Source organism: Notechis scutatus, chromosome 5 (genome assembly GCF_049901735.1).
Source record: "Notechis scutatus isolate UNSWTSFEM ecotype Mainland chromosome 5, rNotScu1.2, whole genome shotgun sequence".
NCBI lineage: Eukaryota > Metazoa > Chordata > Lepidosauria > Squamata > Elapidae > Notechis > Notechis scutatus.
Window position 1 is genome coordinate 30,230,605 of NC_142013.1, and position 27,390 is coordinate 30,257,994.

At 37.7% G+C, this 27,390-nt stretch overlaps 1 protein-coding gene across 1 annotated transcript in view; it reads right to left on the bottom strand.

Moving 5' to 3' along the window:
• Window positions 1-27,390, bottom strand: part of BOC (BOC cell adhesion associated, oncogene regulated) — a 68,862-nt gene that overhangs the window by 35,600 nt on the left and 5,872 nt on the right. The window contains exons 2-3 of the mRNA XM_026681745.2: window positions 3,114-3,294; window positions 1,754-2,032 (exon numbers count right to left, since the gene is read on the bottom strand). Of these exons, the coding sequence (XP_026537530.2) occupies window positions 1,754-2,032; window positions 3,114-3,198 (364 nt within the window). The 5' untranslated portion in view covers window positions 3,199-3,294. The remainder of the gene's footprint in view (window positions 1-1,753; window positions 2,033-3,113; window positions 3,295-27,390) is intronic.

The following is a 27,390-nucleotide window of genomic DNA, read 5'->3' on the forward strand; positions in this document are numbered from 1 at the left end:
TCTCAGAGGAACTCTGTGTTGTGGCCTCTTCGCTGCCAGCCCCTCAGGTAGCCCAGATGAGGTGGTGGCATGGGGGTCAGGGCCAACATCAAGGCAATCTGAGAGCTTTGGGGGGGGGAGAGAATGGAGATAGAGACAAAGGCAGACCCTAGGCCGTCCATCAGCCCTCAGATGAAGAGTGAACAGCCGCCAGGTCTGGAGGTGGCTGATGAAGAAGAGGAGGAACAGCTGGGTCCAGGGTCTCACGTGCGGATGCATAGAAGGCACAGGAGATCAGTGGAAATCTATGGGCCAATCCTCGGAACAGAAGAGCCACTTCTGCTAGCAAAGTCCCACTCTAATTCTGGGGATAAAAAGCAGGGGGCGGAGATGAATAGGTGTGGCAGACAACTATTCAACTCCCTGCTGTTAGCCTGCTGTGAGAGAGACAGACTTTTTGCTGGGGCTCCTAATAAAGGGAACATTTATTTAACTACAGAGGTTTTGTCATGTTTGGGAGCCGGGTCAGAACACTCTGCAAACAGAAGTGGAAAAAAGCCATAGGCGGGTAAACTAATTGATTACTATTTTTCTAGATTTTAAAAAAAGTGACAACTAAAGAGACCCATAAGCAAAATAAGTGTATTAAAAGGCGGAGCACTTTCTACATTTCTCTTAAATGGAAACCATGTTCTCCCGAAACTTAATCTAGCTGCAGAGCTCAGTCCAAATCCCCCAAAGGCTTCAGTCCAATTGTGGGCCTCTCCCACAGAGCTTTAGAGTTGCTCTTTTGCTCTTATTGTGCTTCTCTGTTTTTATCCTAGCCCAGCCTAAACATTTCATTTCTGATTAATATTTTGATAGCAAGCCAATATTTTTTTGGCATTGCAACAAAACCAGGCCCCATTTTACAAACATATCTCCTTCAAACTTTTTAAAACCAATTTTCTTTCTGTACTCCCAGTCTCCCCCACTCCCCCGTTTCCCTAAAGAGCTGCTATTATTTCTGAAACAAACTGCATGAAGAGTTTGTCAACTCACGAAGGCAGGTTATAGCATTTACCCTGCAAGTCTGTTCCTCAGAACTCTTGACTCTTGAACATGTCATAACCCAATTTGTGCATAATTTACTAAATGTGAGGCACATCCTAATTTGGAAGTGTTGATATGAGCACATTCTATGATGCCTTCTTTATCATATTTAGGTGGTTTCATCAAATCCTAAAATTGGAAGAGGCCATTTAGACCAGGGGTCCCCAATCTCAGACCTTGCCATAGGCATGGTGTCATGGCATGTCAGAAACTGGGCTATGCAAACAAGTGAAGTCTCATCCATGAGATGCAGGCAGCATGAGAAACCCCCATCCCCTCCAGTCTGTGGCAAAACCTCTCTCCACAGAACTGGTCCCTGGTGCCCAAATGGTTGGGGGCCGCTGATTTAGACTATCAAATCCAATACCATGCTCAGAACAGGAGCTGCCCATGTTAGGAAGTTTGCCCCCCCCCCCCAATATTCAACTTGAATCTGTCCTCCTACAGTTTAAGATTATCATTGTTATATTTACACACATTTCCTTTGGCCAATCAGATAAGCATCTTTCACAAAGGCCACGTTCTGATATGGACATCAATCCAGCTGAAGGACAGAATTTAAATGCTTCCTCTGTGTACAAGAGATGCCTATTTCATCTAACTTTGAGCAATGTAACTATGTTCCCTTGCTGAGGCAAAGTGATATAGTTTGAGAGAGAAAAATAAAATAAAATCTACTTACTGGCTAATGTTACCGTGGCAGGAACACTGGCAACAACACCTTCAGACATGCGGGCTATACACTGGTATCGACCCACTGTGTGATTGTTTAAGGCAGCAATGGTGAGCAATCTTTGATCAATATGGATTCCTAGAACATCATCTGATTGAAGCAGCTCCTTTCCATTCAGTCTCCAAGTAACGTTTATTCCCAAAGGCTCAACCACACATCCCAGAGTCACCAAGCCACCATGCTTCTGGACAATAGAATCAGGTTGGACAGAGACATGAAGAGAATCACCTGCAAAGGAAGACAGGCAAAGTCTTCATAAAGTAGATCAGCTACTTCCACTTTAATTACTTAACTATTTGATTTCTCCTTTACAGGAAATTACAAGTTTAAGACTTTATGGCATTCAAGAGCTAGTTATTTCTTGGCAAGAAAATGTGAATGTATCTAGTGAAATATGAAACTTTCAGATATCTCAATAAGACTGTAATGCTGAATGTCTCTGCAAGTAAATAATTTATTTTTTATTTTTATTTTATTTTTTATTTATTTTATTTTATTTATTTATTTGATTTGCCAATTGTTTACAAGATAATAAGTATAAGTGTATACATAGTTGTGAATATATGAAATGGGTACATATAAGAAAAATAAAAGAAGAATAAGAGAAACAATAGGACAGGGACGGTAGGCACGTTGGTGCGCTTATGCACGCCCCCTACAGACCTCTTAGGAAAGGGGTGAGGTCAATAGTAGACAGTCTAAGGCTAATGGCATGTTCATCTATTTCCTGCTCCATTGTTTTGTGCCTCACCCTTGTCCTTAGCCAATCAACTTTGCATGTGAGTCCACTCTAAATCTTTGAGAGGCAGAGAACATGTTGCTTCACAATAATCACATTTGCTTCCATGTCAACTTTAAGGAAACTTGGAGTAACAGGAATTATAAAAGTAAATATGTATTATACCAAAACCTTTGTCCAGTATCTTATTTTTAAACAATGTTACTCATATGTCCCGAAACAATTACAAACGGACAATAATCTCTTGTTATTTTGTCATCCCCATTTGACAATCAGATTAACACTAGTTTTGAATTAGATAAATGTGCTTAGTTGCTCACCCAGGAGTTCATTCAGCGATTACTGAATGTAAACAAATTAATCATACGTAGGCAGAATAGTCAGTGTATTGGAAGTTGATAAGAATTATGACTAAGGAATAGGCAGAGTATGCAGCGATAGAAACTCATAAATATCAAAACACAAAACCATGGTTCTTTAAAAAACTACAAACAAAAATTGCAAATAAAATCAAGGACCTGAAAATGCATCAGCTACATAGATAAAAAAATAGGGGAAACAATCACTCACCCAAATTTGTAATGCAGTTAGCAGATGTCAAAAGCAGACACGCAATAGCAATAATTAGTCTTTTCCCCTCTGGTATCATTGTCATCCCACGCAGAGGAATATGGACCAAAAAATACCAACTGGAGTTCCCATAAGCTATCACAGAGCACTTAATAATAGAAATTCAACTTCATGGATCAACCTGAATAGGAAAGAAAGAGGTAAAAGAAAACAATATATTAAATAAAATGTAGAATTGTATTGCTGACCACATCTTGTGTGTAGTCTTCCAGTGTCCTTCCAAATGCACTGCCAATTGAAATATGATTTGGAATACAATGAAAGGAAACAGTAGTTAACAATGTAAGAATTAATAATCAACTATATTTAATCTAATCATTATATATACAGTGTGTGTGTGTGTGTGTGTGTGTGTATGTGTGTATGTACTTTAACCCCCTCCAAGACACCTTTTCCATTTCAGTACAAACAGCTGCATATCTCTGGTTGAAGTCATTGATTAAAAAATTAAAAAGAATTGGTCCTAATCAGGGCAGCATGAAGCTGACAAAATGCATAAACTCCACTGCTTAAATACTTGTATAAAATGTTATGACATACATTTTGTCATTTGCCTCTTGTCCCTCCTGCAGATGCTCATGGTTCAATGCAGATCTACTTGTTTCTTTTCACTAAGGAAGTGGATCTTTTTATTCCTATTTTTTATTTATTTTTATTTATCTGTTTTAACTAGTTACCAATCCATTAAAAAATAGATCCTGTTATCCCATAGCTGCCAAATACAGTATATTTAAAATTATTTAATGAAGAAATCTGTCAAAAAAATAATAATGAAAATCCAAGCATGTAATGCAAATACATGCCTCTATTCAGGTACCTGTTAAACTCTCAAAAAACTAATACGCTGTGAAGCAATATTTATCTTTCCAGAATCCATACCAATTTTCCTTCAGCAAGGCTTATTCTTCTATATGGCTAGTTCAAACCTTTAGATGGCCAAGCTGATTAGCGTATAATTTCTTTTTTAAAAAAAACAACCCTGAATTCTTTTTTAAAGTTATTGCTATTGCATTGGCTATCTTCCAAATCTCCAACACTGAGCATGATTTGAAGGTTAGATATTTTTTTCTAAAACATCAGCAATTTCATATCTGAATTCTTTAAGATCTGTTGAGTGGATGCCAACAGGGTTAGGGTTAGAGTTATCTGCTCTTGTACACTTAATTTGCTTTAACTGTTTTACTTATCTCCCTGAAAAAGTCAATACAGGCCAGATATCTTCTGTAGTAAGGGCAAAAACAAATAGTTTATTCAATACAGGCCAGATATCTTCTGTAGTAAGGGCAAAAACAAATAGTTTATTCAATTTCTCTGACATAACCCTATCCTATTTGAATGCCTCTCTCACTTCTTTGTTGTCTAACTGCTTCCCTGTTTGATTTGGGGGTATGTCAAAAGAAACACAGAATTGAATTTAGTGGGATTGCATGTGGTACAACAAGATGGACAGTATTTAGAATAAATAATACTGAATAAAAATGTGAGGAACTGGTATAAAAGAGGTAAAATGAGGTAGTTCATCACACAGAAAAAAATGTATAAATATCTAATTGCAAAAGGAAATATATGAAGGAAAATCAAGGGAGGGGGCAGGAAAGTTGTGATTAAACTTCAAAGTTTAAAGAATAAAATCAAGACTTGAAGTGATGTATCAATACAATGGAAGTAAAGATGGCTTACAGAATAGAAAAGTATGGAAAAGCATAATGAATGTATTGGTGTAAAATAATTTATCCTGAAAAAGAAAAGCATGATGATTCTGATTTATAAGTATGTATGCAATAAACATTTGTTGAATTAACAAAATATTCTAGGTCCATGATGGTGAACCTATGGCACGTGTGCCACAGGTGGCATGCACAGCCATTTGTGCAGGCACGCAAGCCCCAGCCAAATTTACCTGTACTATGCATGTGTGCACCTCCCAGCTAATTTTCGGCCTGTTTGAGGCCATTTTCGCCCTCCCGAGGCTTGAGGGAAACCACTGCAGCCTAGGGAAGCCGAAAAACAGGCCTTCCAAAATACCGGAAGTGCCGAAATGAGGCCGGTTTCAGCCTCCAAAGGCTCCTGAGGCTTCCCTCGAGCCTCCCTCAGGCTCCAGAGGCCCTCCAGAAGCTGAAAACGGGCACTTCTGGTATTCCCAGAACACCCATTTTTCGGCCTCCTGAGGCTGCAGGGGCTTCCCTCGAGCCTCGGGAGGGCAAAAACAGCCTCAAACGGGCCAAAAATCAGCTGGGAGGCACGCTCATGCGCAGTACAGGTCAGGGGGAAGGTGTTGCATGTGCATGCACAGGGAGGCGAGGCGCATTACATTGTGGGTGCCGGCACGCATGCACATGTGCAATAGCGCGTGCACTTTTGGCAACACCACAACAAAAGGGTTCTCCACCACTGCTCTAGGTAGTCATGTAGAGCCTACCCATCATGATAGTAATTCAGGATATTATAAAGTAGATCAGTTATGTGACTGACCTGATTTTACAACCTGTTTGAGATGGTCATTAAGCAAATCATCATCATCGATAAGTGAATATGTGGTTGGTAAGTGAACTAATAGTTCATTATGGATGTAAACTGGAAGTAAATGTCTGTTATCTGCAAAACTGTCCTAGAATGCATTTATGTGACCATGGGATGCTGCAAGTATCCATAAATGCTACATGGTTATGGAGCACCCGAGATGCAGTAATCAGGTGATGATGGGAATGACCATTAGGACCATTGGGTCCTAATTATTTCCAGATATTTAAGAATTTTACAATAGTACAAAGTATTTGGAATATTTGTTTTGAGCATACTTTTTGGTGACTTTTTTGTTTCAAGCATTCTAAGCTCAGCCTTGATTACTAACAGTAAATACCTGTTTCAGTAAATATTCCTGAATTCTCCTCATTTATCTTTAATTAACTTTATCCTATGTGCCCTGCTATACGTCCTGCTTTTAGCAATTTTCCAAAAACCAGTCCAGTGCTATATATAACAAGTCAGTTTTTCTCATATGATCTCATAAAGGATATATGAACAGTAGATATGAACCATGTATTTAGCGCTTATATAAATCTATGTATCACAAACCAAATATCCCACCAATCGAATATATTAATAAGGATATTTTCAGCTATAAATAAAAACATGTATAATTAAGCAGAATGTAACAATGTTTGCTAAGTTTTGTTACCTTTTTCATTTGGCTGTGGTTATAAAAAATATTTTAGTTTAAACAGAAATACAAATGAAAATATTCCTTCAGCTCTTGGGCTCTATTTTTATACAGAGAGAAGAAGAGAAAAGAAAAAAGAAAAATAATACAACATCAGAGAGAAAAGTATTTCAAAAGAAAGGGGCCAAAAATGAATGAGCTAGAAAGCCTTCTCCAACAGACACACCCTTGGTGACAGTCAGTGATAACCATGATCATGCCATGTGACATCCCTTTTTAACTTCTGACATTGCATGCACATAAAAAAATGTGGACTGGGATTACTCAGGTATGCCCAGAATTTTGAAGGCAGTGACTATTCCCATAGATGTCTTTGTTTCTCCAACAGGTGTTCTACAGGAATGTTGAACTACTGTACTCTAAATTCTAGGAAGCTCCTGGAATAGGCCACTTTAAACAGACAATTACAATTTTTTTGTTTGTTTATCAATGTATATGCCAAGTTAAAATCTGATTGATACATGCTAAATTTAACTAAGTTAATAAAATATGAACCTAATTAACGTCATTGGGGAAAGTTAGTTGCAATTTTAAAATCCCACTTGTATCAATAAATGTACAACAGAAATTAATTGCATATTTACTCTGATGTAAATTGAACTCTGTTGACCGGAGCTGGTACATATCCAAAAGCTGATAATCTTAGCTTCAATCCAATTGTTTCTCACTGTATTTATTACCATATAACATAATCCTGCCATGTTCCATCATGAGATTTTAATTTTCCTACCTCTTTTTACATGATATCTGGATGTTGCTGTTTTTCCAGATGAAGAATTTCCACCTGGAGCGACTGTTATGTCGTGATCACTTTAACCAGGATTTTGATTGGGGCAGAATAACCTTAACCAGGATTTTGATTGGGCCAGTTTTTCCTTTTAAGCAAAATGATCAGGTCAATTGGTTTAGACTGTGTGGACTGAAGTAAACATTGAAGTAAAAAAAAAAAAAGAATACAAGTAGTCCTCAACTTAATTGAACCCAAAATTACAGTAATATGTTGTGGTCATTTAGTGGGTGACCGACCACATGGCCAGACCCAATTTTATATTTTCTGTACTAGTCGTTAAACTGCAGCCATAAAGTGAATTCGTTTTACCCAATGGGTGTTGTTGTTTTTTGCCAGAAACCAGATGTAAGTATCACAAATCAGCCCAAAGTACTAAAAATCATGGTCACATGACCAAAAGATGCAATAAATAGTCGTAAAGGTGAACCAGTTGCCAAATGCCAAAAATGTGATCACATGACCATGGGGTGGAAGAGGGGGTTATACCTGTCATAGTTTTGAAATCAGATGATAAGTAGCTTTTGTGGGGTGCATTGTAACTTCAAACAGTCATAACTTGAGGACTTCCTTTATAATGATCTTCATGTCTAATAAATCCAGCACATTAAGTACTCAAGGAATACAAGAGCTGCATCACTGATTCTGAACTCAGAATGAGGTCCCAACATCAAACTGATATACTAAAGATGCCAATGGATAAACAGTAACTAATCCAAAGAAGATCAAACAAAGATTGAAGGTATTCAATCCAAAGACTGTAAAGATGTCAACATTTAAGATACCTTAATAGATATTTCCTAACGAGACTTAACAGAATGCATAAAGTATCATATAATATCCTTTTATTTCACATGTTAGCAAAATAGATTATCTAAAGCAGATTAGAGTCCTGTATGGAAAAGGAGACGAAGCTGGCTTTATAAAAGGACCAGGAGCGCAAAAGATTTGTGCATGCTAGAAATTTAGAAACCCAAAGAATATGGAAAAGTCAGTATGCACTTCATTAATTATAGAAAGAGGAAAGAAACATGTTTAACACATTCTAAAATTTCCACTCAAATCAATAGACTTTTAAAATATTTAAGTGGTTGGAATTTTTCCTTAATTATTAACAGTAGAAATCTGAAACTAAGCCTTAACGTGATATCCTTTTGATTCAGCACCAAATGTAATTTGATACATTATGATTTAATATTATCTGCAACTAGGATTATATCTTATTCAAAATTTCATGGTTTTAAAAAATCAGTGCAGTGACATTGTAGAAAGATTGAGAGTGTTTCATCAAAAATAGATGAAACTTTATAAAAACAGCTGATAAAAATGAAGAATTTATGAAAATTATACATATTTATAGTCAAATAGTATGTTTCAGTGAATACCAATATGAATGGAACCTGACACAATGTCTACATGTGACAAAGTTTAAATAACTATTTATCTGCAAATTGTGTATAGATTCAGAGTAATATAGCAGTAAAATAACTAGTGCAAACGTTCGAACAGCTTTCAATCACTACTTTTAACACATTTTGCAGAAGTAAGATTTCCATTTGTAGATTTCCTTGCATGTATGGCATGTTTGAGATCCTGCCATAGATTTTCAATAATAATAACCTGGGAACTGTGAAGCCATTTCAAAAACTTTATCTTTCTTTCTTGCTTTGATATTATGGCTGATTTTAGAAGTTCAAGAACATGTTGCAGATTGCTGTTTTGCTTTTCAACTCTTCTCAACTTCAGTTCTTCACTGTTAGCTAGGAAAAGGGGGGGGGGGGGATCCCGAAAGTAAAAATAGATTCTTGTGAATCATATCAACAAAATGTACAAAGAGCAAAGTTGCACAATCTTGTTCAGAACAAACGTCTGCAAGAAAACAAGTTAAATGAAAAGAATAAAATAATGGAAGATGGGAGGAATCCTGCCCGTAAAAAGTATCCGGAAGCTTTAGTTGGTCAAAATGCAGCAGCCTATGTATATGGTTTTGTGCCAGTCATGATTTGTATACATTTCACTTCTCGTGCAGGAGCTGCATTGATTGCCCATTTGCTTCTGGGTCCAATTCAAGATTGTGACTTGTAAAGCCCATCTTTGCCCAGTTAGATGTACCCAATTCACCAAAGTGGGGAGCAGGGAATGTTATAGGTCCCCTCTATTAAGGACATCTATCTAGTGCAGGAATGTCAAACTCAAAGCCCGTGGGCCAGGGGTGGGCTTCAAAAATTTTAGCAATGGGTTCTCTGCCCGGTTGCTGGATAGGCGTGGCCATTGTGGGCATGGCCTAATTGGCTTCCTGCAGCACCGCAGGAGGCGTTTTTGCCCTCCCCGAGCTCTGGAGGCTTTTCTCGAGGGCAAAAACAGCCTCCCTGGGCCCCAGGTGCTCTCTGGAAGATGGAAATGGCTCCATTTCCGGCCTTCCCAAACTTCCGGGAGGCCCATTTTTCATCCTCCCCAAGCCTTCGTGTGCACCCTGTACTTACCTGCATCCAAAATGGGCTGCATGGGGACTCCTAGGAGGAGCAGGGCAGGGTGGGCAGGGCCAGCCAGGAGTGGGATTTGGCGGTTCTCCAAACTGCACAGAATCTTAGCTAGGGGCTCTCCTGAGAACCCTAAGCAGCCCACCCCTGCTGTGGGCCATATCTGGCCTGCGGGGTGCTTAGATCTGGCCTGTGGGTCCACCCTGGAAATACCAGCCTGCGGTGCCTCTGCTAGTGAAAATGGAGCTTGGGAGGGCCATGTGCAGCCCTCAGAGGTTCCATTTTTGGCTGTGATGTCTTCCTGCAGCTCTTTGCCACCAAAAGCGGAGCTCGGGGGCTGTGCATGGCCTCCCCAAGCTCCATTTTTGCTGGCAGAGGGCTGCAGGAGGCTGTTGTGGTGAAAACGGAGTCCAGGCAAGCCAAGTGACATCAAGTTGGCCATGCCCACCCTGGCCATACCTTTACCCCCCACAAGATCAAACACAACTCTGATATGGCCCTCAATGAAATCGTGTTTGACACCCTTAATCTAGTGGAACCAAGAGCCTTGGTGGCTCCCTGCCTGTGGAACATCATATCCCTGTGAAGATAAGATTAAACTCCCCCCACTTTGCAGAAGGCATGGTTTTATCAGCAGACCTGAGGACCCCAGGATGATACAAAACCCATAAAGTGGTTTCTTTAATTGTTGTCCCTAGTGGGATGGGATTTATTGGATTTTGCATTAGAGTTCTGTTTTATAAGCAGCCTAAAGTCACAATGAATTGGGCAACAAAATAAATTTTCTTGATAAATACGTAAAAAATAAGCACTCTGCCCATAAAGCTAAGCCTAAAATAATTTAACTGCATCATCATTAGTTTGTAGGGAACAAAGTCAATGTCTCACTACAGCTATTTATTTATAGGAATTATATGGACATCAATCTCACAATAGCCACTATAGGCTGTTTACAACATTTAACAACAATATAAAACATTATATGGATAGTATAATAATATAGAACATAGGAACACATGTAGTATCCAAGGATTCGAACTGGTATTACAAAACAATAAGCACATGATTGATTCTCATTAACACTCCAACCTGCATGTCCAGGAACACATCCATATCTTAAGAACTTTTGAAAAGTCAGCAGGGTCAGGGCCTCTCTAATCTCAGGGTGAAAGGTGTTTTATAGGGCAGCACAGCAGCTGAAAAGATTGCATCCTTCAACTGGCAGGATCTGCAGCTTCTTCCTGGTCAATGTTTTAGGCTTCAGATACAATGACATAATCTTTTAGAATGACCTGCTCGACCCACTAACCACCACTACCATTCTTTGAAAATCTTGCGTTTAAGGGGGTATGTTTATCATTTAATTTGGGGACCTGAAAGCGTCACCACAACCCTTTGATTGCATCACAAGAAGATTCTGATGTGCTTGTGTTAATGTCCAAAAACTGCATACTATAAATAATGCAAAAGATAATCAAGCATTAGTGATTTAGTGTTATGTTCCATAGCCAAAAATTCAAATTATGGCAAATAGCTCTGTCATTTGACATACAAGGACAGAAATGACAAATCTATTCATAGAATCATAGGGTGGGAAGGGACCTTGGAAGTCTTGTAGTCCAACTCTCTCTCTGCCCAAGATAGAAGGTCTTGTTCCATTCCAGACAAAATGGCTATCCAATCTTTTCTTGAAAACCTCCATTGATGGAGCACCCACAACTCTGAGAATCATTGGCTAATTGTTTGCACTGTCAGTAAATTTCTCCTTCCTGGTTGTAGCTTTCTTTAACAAGTTTCCACCTATTGCTTCTTCTTCTGCCTTCATGTGCTGTGGAAAATAAGTTAACCCCCTTTTCACTGTAAGTCTCTCAAGTACTGGAAGACAACCACCATGTCACCCCTGATCCTTCTCTTCATTAGGCTAGACATATCCAATTTCTTTCACCATTCATCAAACAGTTTAGCCTCCAGACCTCCTTACCATCGTTGTTGCTCTTCTCTGCATTCTTTCTAGAGTCTCAGTATCTTTTTTTTTAATCATTTCAACCAGAACTTAATGCAATATTACAAGTGTAGCCTCACTAGTATAGTATTGAGCAGTACTATGTTTTCTTATGATCTTGATACTGTTGATGAAGCTTAGGATTACATTGGCTTTTTCTGGCTCATTTGGCAGCACATTATTGGCTCATACTTCATTGGTGATCCAGTAGAATTCCTATATCCCTCTCATAATTACAACTGTTGAGCCAGGTACCACCTATTCTACACCTGCCCTTGATTTTTCCTGCCTAACTGCCTGCCTAAGATTCAATATGTATTAAATCCTTCTAATGAGAGCCCACTTTTCCCCCCCTCCAACTAAGATAGCGTTCCAGCAGAAAAATGTGCTTTCTCTTAATGAAAGGTCCAGCGCACTGCATAGAACACGGTGGTAGCTATTTCATGAAATACATACATTAATAACTATTAAACATTATTACACTAACTAAACAATTGACCTCACTTGAAAGTATTTAACATATTACCTTACATTGCTGAATTATATATTTAATATTTCTTTAAAATTGCAGGATACATTTTGGGAGAGTATCTGAATTTGAAATTTCAGAAAATAAAATGTAATAAGTAAAGTAAGGAGTTGTAGATTGGCATAAATAGGACATAACTGTACCCATGAACATTACAAAATTACAAAATTAGATGATGCCAAAAGAGACAAACAGATACTAAATGTTCCTTAATATCAGTATTAAAACATGCATAATATTACAATGTTTTCAGCTGTTTTGATAGTTTTCATAAGCCATTTCCAACCCTAAACCCTTTTAATTTTTTAAATATTAGAATCTCCATCAGCTCTAGTTATGATAGATCATGTTTAGGATATTAATTTGTCAGATTTTATTTGCTACTATTGAAAAAATGCCCACATTTTCAGAATCACCATGGAATATCATGGAATTCAGCAGTACTTTTACTGTTGAGATTAAGGGCTGGGATGACTCTAGTGCACTGCAACCAAGAAACATGTAAAAATGATGGATTGTCTCATCCACAATCTAACGTGCAGCCCCAAATCCACCAAGGTATTCCCCATATACAAAGAGACCTTAATAGAAAGCAAAGCAACCCATTTCCTATCATTCTATCCTATCCAGAGAGACCATCATACTAAAATGGGACATTCAGCTCATCCCCTCATCCCGCCAGCTCCCCACATAATCTGAAGCTGCAGCAGCCCGGCAAAGAGTAAGTTCTCCTCACATACATCCTTTCTTCTATATATTGCTCCCCTCGCAACCTCACACACTTAATTTTCACTCCTCTCCCCCCTTCAATTCTGTATAAATTCAATTTGACAACCCTGCTAATTGGATAAACGTCGTTCCCTGTGCTCCTTTAAAGCAGTTCTCTTTTATTTTCTGGTTTTTAGAGGGCGATTGAGACTGTTCTTTAACATGAATTCCATCTGCTTTATTTCTCCTCTCCCTATTCAATATCCTTCCTGAATATTTATGAAGGGTTTGCTGCTGCCACGACCGCCATCGCAACTTTCTCTCTTTCTTGCCTCCTTCAGCAACCTCTCACCTCCCTCTTTCCCAATGCTCCCCCCCACCCAGGTTACTCCTTCCTCTCCCCCCATAAGATATTCTCCCCTCCTATCTCTCATTGCCCTGCACAATAACCTTCCAAATGCCCCCCTTCCACCCCGCTTTAGATAAACACAGGCAGTGTCAAGTGTGAGGAGAAGGGGGGAGGGAGTTCAACTGCCAGTCAAGCCCCATGTCTTCAATGAGACCCAGAGGCCTACCCTAATCTGCTGCATGCTTGCCATATGGGAGCTCTGTTGCCCTGGGAAACGCTAACAGGCAGAACGGAGCTTAATAGAGTCCATATTCATTGTAATGCAGTGAGATGGCTCGAAGGACTATTGCCCCTGGGGTCTGTTTTTATTCTTCTGTTCGTTCTCTTTCTTTCTTGCCCTCCCTTTTTTTCATTCTTTCCTTTTTTCAAAAGACCAGGTCCCTGGAGAGCTCTAATCTGGAGAGGCTGAGGCTCAGTGAAGGGCCAAGGTTTGGAGCTGGTAGGGAAGAAGAAAGAGCGGTAGGAAGGTGAGGGAGATGAAGAAGTGGAATGGACAGCAAAGGAGCAACTAATAAGCATGCTCTAGGGCAGCTGTCAAGATGCCTCCTTGTCCTGGCTAGATCTGTGTGCAGCAGTTGCAGAAGTCGTTCACCCTCAGAATCTTTGTCTTGGATAGGGAGGCTGGAGGGTGTGGAGATCACCTAGACAATGTGAACAAGGACTGCCTGCATGTTGGATGGATGGATGGATGAAGGAAGGCAAGAGGAAACCCTGATCTCAGCAAAATTGGGCCATATGAAATGTGCTAGTCCCAGCAAGCAACTGCTTTCTGTCGGAAGTGCAGGGGTTTGCTAAAAGTTCTTTTACCATTGGGCAGGATGGAAGAACCATTCTCCTCTATTTAATAATAAATAAATAAACCTGAGAATAATCTTGAATATTTAAGGAAATCTCTTCAAACTTGGAAAAAGAAGTCATCTTTTAAAAACAAAAATTATCCTGCAATCCATAGTATCCTGGGGAAGAGGAGTCTTAACTGACAACTGTGCCAAATTATTTCTTTTTAGCAAACATGCTCATTTGGACCAAAGCAATCAAAATGTTTATCGCTACTACTCTGTATCACAAAGGAATTCCAAAACAATTCTATCTAACAATTCTTTCTTTTCAGCTCTGATGTTCATATTGTTCAGTAACTTCCGGGAGAACACACTATACCACCTTCAGGATGGTAGGGGAGAGGAACTGGGGAAAATGACATATAAATTTGTTTAATAAATAAATATAAAAAGTGTTGTCACCAAATAATTCACAATACTGTAAATGCCACAATATCTACAGTACAATGAAAGTTGGCATTCTGTGTCCACAATAATTTTGAGGAAAGTAGAATATTTTCCCCATAAAATATACTGTATGAACATTGCTATGTCTTGTACATTTACTATGTTCTTATTAAGTTTTATGCCTAAATTTTGTGACATTTTGTAATGTTAGAGAACAATTTTTAATGTAGATTTAGAAACCATTTTACATTTATAGTGAATATGTCAGATAGATAGATAGATAGATGATAGATAGTTGTTGTTAGTTGCGAAGTTGTGTCCGACCCATTGCGACCCCATGCACAATGCTCCTCTAGGCCTTCCTGTCCTCTACTATCCTCCAGAGTCCTTTTAAGCTCATGCTGACTGCTTCAGTGACTCCATCCAGCCACCTCATTCTCTGTCGTCCCCTTCTTCTTTTGCCCTCAATCGTTCTCAGCATTAGGCTCTTGTCCAGTGAGTCCTTCCTTCTCATTTAGAGGCCAAAGTATTTGAGTTTCATTTTCAGGATCTGGCCTTCTAAAGAGCAGTCAGGGTTGATCTCCTCTGGGACTGACCGGTTTGATTGCCTTGCAATCCAAGTGAGTTGCATGAGTCTTCTCCAGTACCATAGTTCAAAGGCCTCAATTCTTTGGTGTCTTAAGTTTTTTGTTTCTTGTCTATCTTCACATGCAGATATAGGTGGTCCCTGACTTAGGACCACAATTGAGCCCAAAATTTATGTTGCTAAGTGAGATAGTGGTTAGTGAATTTTGCCCAATTTTTACATCTTTTTTGCCACAGATGTTAAGTAAATCACTGCAATTGTTAAGTTAGTAACAAGGTTGTTAAGTCAATCTGGTTTCTTGCTTGTCAGAAGGCCACAAAAGATGATCTCATGACCCTGGACACTGTAACCATCATAAATACAAGTCAATTGCCAAGCATCTGAATTTTGATCATGTAACCATGGGGATGCTGCAACAGTCATAAGTGTGAAAAATGGTCATAAGTCACTTTTTTCAGTGCTACTGGTCACTAAATGAATGGTTGAAAATCGAAGACTATCTGTACAAACTATCCGACATAGCAGCAATGATTTATACTCCTCTATAAATCCCCTTTATGCCAGACAAGAATCTTGGTTCACCACAATATTAACGTTTAAAAAAAAAAAATCTCCTTTTCAGTTGGAGTCTGGGCAACTTTTGTAAAGGTTCCAAAATTTATCTGAGTCACTATACTTATCAGAGTTATTCATACCTCTCACTTATCCTTGGTTGACTAATTAGCTGGTACTTGGGAAAGGGAGGATGCACTGACTGCATGAATTAATCTCTACAGAAGATGTTTTAAAGAGTGCTAATCTAGTCTCCTCTTGAGAAACCTCAGAGATTTGTAATTCTATAGGAAAATAGCTAATATTGTCTATTCAAGCAAGAGGTTAGTGCAGGCAGTGACAGCTCCATTTTAGTACTGACATGTGTATAAAGTAAATTATTGAGAATAGTTTTAATCTGAATTTAAAACTGCTTTTGGTGTTGGTAAAGTTTTGTTCAGATTATATTTATTGGTTATAACATGTTAGACTTTGTTAACTGTTCATGTTTCAGTGGCTTTTTGTACATCCATTAGGAAATCGTGTTTGAACCAACTCAGATACTTTGTTCTAGAGACATATGTATGCATTTATTCCATTTGGATATACAGGGTCTGTTCCAAAATGTACTTTCTTTGGCAGGCTTTGCTCTTTTACTACAGAGACCTGCCTTTGTCCATCTTCAGTCTTCTTTAAAATCTGTAAGAAGCCTCTGGGGGATTCATCATAGGATATGAAATGAGATGTATTTAATATACTGATGTTCTATTTCACCTGAATTTATTAAAATTTCTGGGTTGGCAACTTTTATTATTAAAAACAATCTTAAAGCTGTACTCCTTTGGTTGTACAGGTAGTAGTCTTCAACTTATGACCATAATGGAACATGCCCAATTTTGATTGTGAGTCAGTAACTGTCATAAAGCAGGTCACACGACCAATCTGAATTTGCAACCTTTTTTTCAGTGGGCATTAATTGAATGCCAGTTGTAAAATGAATTCCACAGTTGTAAAGGGAATTCATTGTGCACAATGGGCCATTTTTGCAAAAAAACAGAAATAAATGTTGGTTTTCAACAAAAACAACGTAAAAAGTGAACATGTGGCTGTGGGATGCTGTTAACAGCCATAAATATGGACCAGTTACCAAGTACCCAACATGCAGACATGTGACTACAGAGGAGGCCCAGAAAGGTTGGGGACCACTGCTCTAAGTTATCAGATTTTATTGAATCTGGAAGAAAATAATCATCTTCAGCAAGTATCCAAAACCAGATAAGAATTGCATCAATTTGAAAAGAAATAAGTTCCATAATTAATGTGCTACCATTTAGAAAGGTCTATTATTATGAATCCCAATCTATGATGATGGTGGAATGGCAGGTCTGAAGACATGACAGGATGCTATCAGCAGAGTTGCACATTTATATATATTTATATAATAATTTGCTAATATAGTAAAGCATTTAAAGCATAATATGTAAAGTATTAAATTTAATGGATTAGACAAATGACAAATAGGCAACTATTGCAGATCCTTAAAGATTTACATTACATGGTCACATCATATCATGCCTCTCATGATATTATGCCCTGCATCTACAACCTACCCTTTCAAAAACAGCACTAGAAACATATACTGGACTGCAGTACTCTAATCAGCAGATTAGTAAAGTATGCAGATAGGCTGCCTTTATCCAGACTGAGCTGTAGTCAGAAATGCGGCTGTGCTTGAGTCTTCAGTGACAAAAGCAAGGAGTACTTGCAAAATATTCTATTGTTCTTTTTGAGAAAGTACAATTGTACCCTGAACAATCTGTCTCCCTGAGGGCCATGACTCAGAAGCCACCAGTCAAGAACTCCACCATTTTGTTTGAACTCAATTTCACCATATTCTCCAACCCACTAAGCTGCATAATGTGGATAATGTCTGGATATAATTATCCCGAGGTGGATAAAGTCAATAAATTGAAGTTGAATCCAGGCCAAACAAAAAACAAAAAACCCCATGAGCATGTGATTTTTATGTTGAGGAATTGATTCTGTGTCCCAGACAGGTCTACATTTCAGTGAAAGAGCAGTAGCATAACTTGAGGTGTTCTTGATCCAGCATTTTACTAAGTCAAGTGGATTTTGTATGTATTAGAGAACCTTTTGTCAGTTTTGGTTCAATATACAAGTACAGCTATCACTTAACAGAAATATATCCAATCAAAATGGTTCATGCTCTAAGAACCTATGAATGGACCATCATGTAGGTTTGTGGAATTCATCAGACAGCTTTCAATCTGTGGAACAGAATTTCTAACTGTGAAGAAATGATGGAATCACTATATGCCAACATTTTAAAAGAGCTGATGATCTGTTTGCTTTTATTATTTTCATCTTTCAATCTTTTGGGTTGCAAATATTTGAAAAAGAAGCTTTTTCTCTATTAGTGTGTCAGGTTTTAAGATCACTATGGTTGTCTGTAAGAACCAGAATAGTCCCACGGTATGTAATTATATATTCTTTCACCTATAAAGCATCTGAAGTCTAAATTCATCTCCTCTTTAAAAGTTTGATCAATTAACTTGATTATCCAACTGATTATAGTACTTGATTTAGGTCATCAATGTTACTACTGAAGTCAATAAACAAAGCCTTTTATTTACACATCCAGTGTTTTTCTTCCCAATACCGACACAAACAAGGAAGCCTTTAATCAACCATAGTTTCCACCTTGTCAGGAAAGTATGTTTTGGGCTTCTAAATAAACCTAAGATGTTAAATCATAGCTTGTAGTTTTTATATCCTAACTTGTTTTGAATTTAATAAATATAACTTCTAATTTCAGCTGAAATAATTTTAAATGCTTTTTATTTGGAAACTTCTTGATTTTATTTCAATTCATTCAAGCTGGTTTATGGACTGGTTCATATAACACAATGAATCATGTTAAGGCTCAGCAATAAATGGGTTTAGCACTACTGATTTTGTTTAGTGAATCATTTGGCTCAGGGAATCTGAAGCTGACATCTTTTTTCTTGAAATAAGCTATACTAACTTAAATGCCATGCTAAATAAACTGCATTCTGTATTTGATTAGCTGATTCAGTGAGGAATAAATGAATGCAGTTAGCATAACATATTTTCATTTGATGAGGAAGAAAGTCATACCATATGAACTTTATTGTGTGCAAAAAATGGGGGGATTATATCTTGGCACTAGATATACTTATTTGATCCAGTTCTGTGATTAATGCTCACCCATTTGTTCTCAGGGACAATCTGATTCCCAATATGACTAATAGAGCTAACCGAGTGGGCAATTTTAAAAAAATCCATACTAGTTTGCTTGGCTTATAACAAAGTATTAAAGTAGAATTTTGGAAGAGAGGGCCTTCAGAAGTTACAATGCACACAAGGGGAGAGAGAGAGAGAGAGAGAGGAACTTGGCATGGCTGGTAATGTTAACTTTAGTTGGAAAAAAATAAACAGGCATGAGGAGAAAATGATGATTAGCACCATAAACAATTGCACACCTGTTGGCAGAAAAGCATATAATATCACATTTTGTTGTAAGTCTTCATAAGATGAAGATTCCTTCCCTGCTAACCTCCCATGTCTCTTCTCCAAACTTCTGAAACAGGCAGCAGGAGAAGATCCAGCTGGAAAGTTGCTTGTAGTGACACAGTTTACATTCTCCATTTCCCCATTCCCTCCACACCACTTTCCCCACACTCCAAAAGTTCTCTAAAGCAGCCTTTAAGCTTTAAACAAATATCAGTTTATAAAGAAGCAGTCTGCTCCTGTTTCTTTCTGCCATCCCTCCATCCCATCTTTACCCTCACAGCCAAAACTCAACAAAGGTGGCATGAACAGAACATGTTCAGAAAACAAACATGTGGAGCATAGCCAACAATGAATCTGGATTTAGCATGCCCTCTTAAAAAAAAAAGAATAGGAAGAAAGAAAAACAGCAAAGTCGATTGGAACTATGTACTAGTCAGAAAAAAACATGTATGTATAAATAGGGAGAACAATGCCTTCAATTCTCAATTTCTGAACTCAACTTCTTCTGTTTCCAAGAAATTCTACTCTTTGTGGGTTCCTATCCACATCTTAAATTAAAAACATAATTCTATATAGTTATTACTCTTCCCAAAAGGGGAAGCATTAAGTTTTCTCAAGTTGTCAAAGTATGTCTGACTGCAAACAAAGATCATTGTTGGTTGCAATATATTTTGCCTCTAGTGCCCTGCACAAATTTTCTTGGCTTAATCCATGTGGATTCCCCTTGACCTTGTCCCCTGACTCCTTCAATGTCTTTTGTCTCAATGTCTCAATATTGTGTGAAACTAGTTCAATGCGGGTTCTACATAATGCATCAAATCTGCCCCAGATGATTTTTTAGCTATGTTTTGGATAGTTGTAAAACCTGGTAAGATCTTCTTCCTATCAAGCTTTGAGGAAGTTCAACTTTGAAAAAGAACTTCTCATACTAATATTTACAGGAAAATATCCAGCACATGTTTCAAAGCACCTTTCATAAATACCCTTCATAATTTGGTGGGATCAAATAATATGCAAACTGAAATGCAATTATTTGTGATACACATTTACACATTCAATAAAATATCCAATTTAAATTCTCTGTGATTTTTATATAGTTGTATTATACTTTAAATATGAACATTAATTTTCATATGGTTGAAGGAAATGAATCATTGTCCCCTTCCCTGCACTTGTTGGGTTTCTCAAAATATTACAAGTGGCCAATATCAAACAAAAAGTAGCCATTCTTGGTCTAGGCTCAAATTACAGAAGATTATTTTCAGTTTATCATTTTGTTTGCTGTACTTTACCTACATAGACTGAAATCTTCAGTTAAAATAATCAGATTGCACTGCAATCTCTTAAAAGGTCAGCTAAAGACAAAATGTGAGATGAGGGGAGACAGAATTCATAAATATTAAAGACCCATCCCTGTGCTGTCCACCAAGGCATATAATTTTCTCAGTGCATCTCCAAAGGTATGTATGTGCTGAATTTAGGTGGGTTCATCAGATCCAGATTCCCTACACCAGACTATGATTCCCCAATGTTGTGCCAAAGGCCAACGATGCTACCTGTTGTTCTTAGTGAACCCAGTTTCTCTATTGTACCTAATTATATATATTTAAATTTAAATGGTCTTCATGCACGTATGCATGCTGGCCAGCTAGCTAGCTAATCCTAACTATGAGAGCATGTCAAAAAGTTTTTACAGGGCACTTATGGCAGCAGCAGCAAGTTTGTGGCAGTACTGAACAGTTCTTCTACTTCAGTTAATAAAAAGGTTAATGCTAGAATAACGTCAAATCGTTTGCTTCCTTTTCCAAGCAAAACACATTTTTGGCAATGTTCCCCATCTGGGGAGAGTCATTCCACTCCTCTTTTCCTCCGCCTTCTCTGCTCAACAAATGAATCTCATTGCCCAACACACTTTACAACTAGTTTCATCTTAGTCCAAACTGATGGCATGTTTCAACTTCTGCCAAAAAGATTTTTTTTTTTTTTAAAAAAAGAACCTTCTATGTAAGTAAAAGGAGAAGTAAAAAAAAAAATAGAGGAGAGCAGCTTACTGTGAGATGATTACGCTATAGAAAGGAGTTGGAAGTAGCTGAGAGTAGGTTTTTTTTACTCAGATGATCAGAGATTGTTTGAAGCCAGAATCAAACAGGCCACAAGAGACTATGACTTAGTCTCTTGTCTTTCCCTTCCTGTACAGTTATAGTTTAGAAATGTATATTCTCAACTCTAGTACCAGCCCACTCCTGTTTTTTCTTCTTGTTTTGCATCCTAGTTCCAGCCACTGTCATCCAAGAGCAGAGCAAAACTGGCACACATCCTTCCCCACACCCAAAAGCTAAGAACCAGACAACTGTCTCCAAAGATCATTCCTGTGGCCAAAAACAAGAGGGTTGACTTTCCCACAAACCCAGGATGATTCAGGAGCGATCAGACAAAAATCAACTTTCTGGGTACTCAACCACCCCTCTCTAACCAACAGAATTGGAGGTACTGTTGAGGCAAAACAAGGATGACTAACTTGAGCTCATTATTTGTATACTTTCTTACCACTTCAAGTCTGTCTAAGACTTTCAAAATTACTGATGTGTGGTTATGTGTTCTCATTCTCTAAATATTCTCTGCTTTTGTCTTAAACTTATGTAAGATCTCGCTTAAGGTGCATTGCAGCCACTCCACAAGAACTATCTTTTGAGGAACACAAGAATGCAAAACTAAATCATCAGATCAAGTAAAAGAAACTTAATTTAGAGGAGAAAAAGAAGTACTCAAAGTTCATTCCATATTGCAAACTGAGCTTAAATGAAATCCCAAGCCTGTAATGAATGAAAACAGCCCTAAATACAGTTAGTCCTCATCTTACAATCCATCATTTAACAACAGTTTGCAATCATTATGGCCTTGGAATGGGTACTTTATAGCCTGTAAGGCGCTTCCAGCTATCATAAAACATCGCAACAGCCACCACATCACATAATTGCATCTCTGAACACTTGGTGACCTATTCACTTTTACAACCAGTTGCCAAGTACACTGAAATCATGTAATAGCCATTTGCAACCTTCTCTGCCAGCTTCCCCAGAAAGTCAAGGAGAGGTTGGCAAGGAAGGTTGCAAGAGGAAGGGACACTGAACTTGAAATCTGTTCCCTTCGTGCACCAAGAATTTTCTCTTCCTGTTCATGCAATGAGGAGAAATCCTTTCCTTTGCTGGAGAAATAGACCTCAAATCTGGCAAAAACACTAGCAGAGCCTTTCAGAATGTTGCTTTTTGCCATCAAGTCTGCTCCCCTTGAGGAGAAAATGCCAGCAAACAGTAGGATTGAACCTTTCAGATTGCTTCTCAAAGGACACTGGAAGAACAGACTTCCAATGTGGCAAAAATGCTGGTGAATGCCAGCATTCTCATGATTCTTCTGCCTGATATGGCTGAAAAAGGGCCTGGATCTCTTGGGTATGGTGGGAAGGCCAGGTCCTCTCCCCACCATACACACCGGGAGGCCTGGGCCCTCTTCCTGGTACTCCACTTAATCACCTGAGCATCACTTATTTACTACAACTGGAGAGCTGGGGTTGTGGTCATTGAGCAAACTAGTCATGTGACATCTTGGTTAAAGACTGCTTCACTCAATGACTGAAAAGATGCATTTTCCTTTCTATTCTGGCATATTTGGAAGGCCCATGAGAGCTATTAAGTCATTCTATCAAAAAGTACAGAGAGTGGCCATCAGTTCCATGAAAAATTTCAATTCAATTCAGTCTTTATTACGGCCACAGATCAGCACACTAAAAACTTCAAATTTCTTTCTTCCTTATAAAGAAGATAAGAAATGGAAGTAGAAAGAATGCAAATCCAAGACCTGAGATTATGCAAGATGAGTGCTGAGAGCATCAGGCAGTATGCACAGGGCATACCTGGAAAAATCCTCAAAAAGGTAATCAAGCAGCAGATTTGTGAGCACATGCTTGTTCCTTTCTATGGACAATGAAATGAACAACCATCTTGAATAAGGTGAACAAGAACAAATGAATAAGAAATGAGCAAGCCAGCATGGATTTGTTAAGAACAGATCATGGCAAACAAATCTTATTGCCTACTTTGATAAATTGACTAAATTAGTGGACTAGAGAAATGCTGTGGATATAGTATACTTTACCAGGTACCACATAACAGAACAGCCCAATGCACATATAGAGAGAGCAGTTCTCTGAGGATTGGCTCCAACACAAGTCTGATAGCTTGGAAGACTAAATCTCTGGTCTTAGTGGCCAACTCATATTGAATCCTGCAACATTATCCCGGGACAGTTATATTTGCCTTCATAATAGTCTAGTTCATGCATCAATGCTGTAATATACTTAGATTTCAGTAAGGCATATCTATAACCTACTTCTTGGTAAGATAGAACAATTAGACACTACCACTACCGGATCAATTTGCAGTTGGCTGATCAGCACATTCAGTGTGTGGTCCTTAATGAAATTACATCTACACCAGAACAGAGAGCTAGCTTGATCTAGTGGTTAAAGCACCACACTAGAAATCTGAAAACCATGAGTTCTAGCCCTACTTAAATAGATGGATGGATGGATGGATGGATGGATGGATGGATGGACGGACAGACGGACAGACAGACAGAGACAAACACAAAGCTGGGGAGGGATTGTTAACACTTCAAAAGATACTCAAAATTGGAGGGCTCTTGATAGATTTGAGCATTGGATTCTATCCAACAAGATGCAGAATAGTAGTGAGAAAGTCCTGAACTTAAACAAGAAAAATCAGAAGCACAAGTAGAGAATAGGCAGTAGCTGACTCAACACTAGTACCTTGAGAAAGATATCCTGGTGGACCACTGCTTAAGTATGAGTCAGTAGTATACTGCAACTACCAAAGCACAGTCCTAGGCTGCATCAGCAGAAGACAACATCAGGATCATGGGAACCAGTAGAACTGCTGTACACCACATTAGTGAGGCCATATTTCTTTGGAATATTGCATCCAGTTCTGGTTCCCATAATACAAAAAGTGCAGAGTGCAGAGTAGAGGAACAAGATGATAAGGTGCCTGGTTCTAAAGGTTCTAAAAATTATGAAGAATGACTAAAAGAACTAGGTATGTTTAATTTAACAAACAGAAGGCCAAGAGGAGACATGATAGCAATCTTCCAGTACTTGAAAGACTACAAAGGAAAGAGGATATTGACTTATTTTCCATAGCACATGAGATTACTATAATTTGCCCAAAAAAGGAAACTCCTGCCTTGGAAAAGAGGTTGGACTAGAAGATAACCAAGTTCCCTTCCACGCCTATGATTCTATGAAGATAATTGGAAGTCAGTTCAGATTATTAAGAACGAGTCTCATAAATTACTAATTTTCATCTCATTTTTAAATCAAGTGTCTTCCTTAGATTGTAGTTGTAGGCTTTATATATCCTGATTTCTTTCTCATTGCATCATAATTACTACGTTAATTAACTGTATATTGGATGATTTGAAATAAATGCTTTCGGGAAGACAATGATAGGTTTACAAATTGTGCAAAGTCATAAATTAGTATACATGTAGTGTGTGTGTGTGTGTGTGTGTGTGTGTGTGTGTACGTGTACACACACACATATACCATTTTAAACTAAAATCAAAGGAATTGTATTGTACTTAAGTGAGATATATGAACCCTGTCTTTGTAAAGCATTTATTTCTGATATAAAACTAAATTATAGATTAGTATTAATGTGGGCATCAAATACATGGTCCATGGCCCATCTTCTAGTTAAGGAAAAAATGGAAAGGCATGTTTCTATTTTTAACTAACCATAGTTTATTGTATATGAACATATATAAACCTATAGAAGCTTCAATCACAATTAATTCAAGGAAGCCTGGAACATACTGTAAATTTTCTGTCTTGACTTGTTAACTAACCATTAGTCACTAACTATGGTCTCAATTATAAACTTAAATATGACCATTTTATAGCAGAAGCTTTCTTTTTTAAAATCTACTCATAATCATATCAAAAAAAGTAGTACATAAATCCAAAAGTTGAAACTGGTTTGTGGGTATGTGGGTATGTTTAATGACAAGATTTAATATTAAATTGCACTTAGATTTCTATCTTCTTCCTAATCAATACAAAACTCTATGATAATCCTTTAGTTCACCTTTAATTGGTATTGCCATGTATTGCCTGTATTGTAATAATAGTTATATACTGTCAGTGTAACCATTTATACACATCTAGCCTATATTATCTTGCTCCTTCTCTCAGCCTACTGTATATATAAATGTGACATTTGATGGGACTATATCTGTACATATTCCTAAAATTTAACTGTTGCAAAAAAACAGGACTTGCTACAATATTTATTTATGACAGTATATTATTACACTATTCTATATTTCCCACATTGATTACCCCACAGTTTTTACTGTCATAGTTTTATTATATTATTTAAATATACTGTATATTGTATAACATTTTGGAACATTAAAAAAATTACGTTTAATGGAGAGTATTATCATCAAATAAAAATCAAATAGTTTTATTATAGCCATAAGGCCACAGTATAATATAAAACGTAAAAGTAAGTAAATATAAATATATTGAAAAGTATATAAATATAGGATATATAACAAAGAATGGGGATGAAATATAGAATATAAAGCTGTACACTGGCCAGAGCTACTCTGAAAGACAGATATGTGGTACCTAAATTTGATAAATAAATGAAAACGAAAACATTTTTTAAAGTACAGGGATATAAGTACATTGATAATAGAATAAAACAGTATAAACTGCAAATAAGAATGTCTAAATGAATAAATTAGAATCTTCCACTACAAGTAAGTTGAATCAAACTGAGCAACCTGGAAGGAAATACAGATAAAACAACTGACAAATGAAAGTTGTTTTCTCTGTCTGGAAAATTCTTCAGGTTGAGGTTGATGATAGTCATCCTAGAGTCCTTGTAAAGGAAACAAGATATAGCTAAAGATTCTACTGACCCATCACCACATTGGCATAGGTACTAGTTTAATGGAGTAATCTTACAGTATCCAAAGAGGACTGAGGAGGGCAGTGTGTCTAGCCTGACTAAAATAAAAGCCCTACATAATTTTATATTATACTAGATGATAAATAAGAGGGTGATGCAAATCCTTTTTGAAGAATCCCTTAAATTATAGGACTAGATACTAAGCTTAGGTTAATTCAAAGGTCCATTTCCCAGATCTATTTCTTGTGAGCACATCTGACATTTTTGAAGTCTACAGAGTCTCTCTCTATTGACAAACCCAATAAATAGATTTTACTCGTAGCTTTCAGCATCCCAAGGTACACACCTGTTCAATGGAGTTCCATTAATTAATTCCATTAATTTGCCATTTATGGTAGCAAACCAATATTAAAACTTTAGTTTTCTGATAATATATTAATAATATTTCTTTTACACAAGATTAGCAATAATCTTTTGTTTCACACCAGTATCCCTAATTGCCTTCTCATTCCTACCTGAGAAATAGACATGATAATTACATCTTCTGCATATAACAGTGCCAGAGTCGTCTGCAACAGAAGGGTAATGAGAAGACATTATGAGTCCCTGTATTATGGGATTGGTGTAGATATTGAAAAGTAAGGGACCTGGTACAGGTAGTCTCAACTCCCAATGGTTCATTTAGTGACTGTTCAAAGTTACAAAGGCACTGAAAAATGTGACTTATGACCATTTTTCACAGTTACGATCTCTGCAGCATCCCCATAATCATGTGGCCATCTTTTGTGACCTTCTCACAAGCAAAGTCAGTGGAGAAGCCAGATTCACTTAGCAACCAAGTTACTAACTTATCAGCTGCAGTGATTCACTTAACAGCTGAGGCAAGAAAAGGCAAATGGGGCAAAAATCACTGAACAAATGTTTCACAACAACAGAAATATTGATCTCAATTGTGGTCCTAAGTCTAGGACAATTTGTACAATATACAGTCTTGCTTTGCCACTCTATGTATTGGAATTAACTTCAGAGAAATGGGTATTGGGAATAGGAAGGTGTTATGTCTATTGGCTTTACATTTTCCTGGGCATTTTTCTCCATGCTTAAGTTCAACTTTTTCAACTGATTATAAATTTTCTCACAACTTTTATACAAATGAAAGGTGTAGTGTATTTACTTAAGGTTCCCCTCC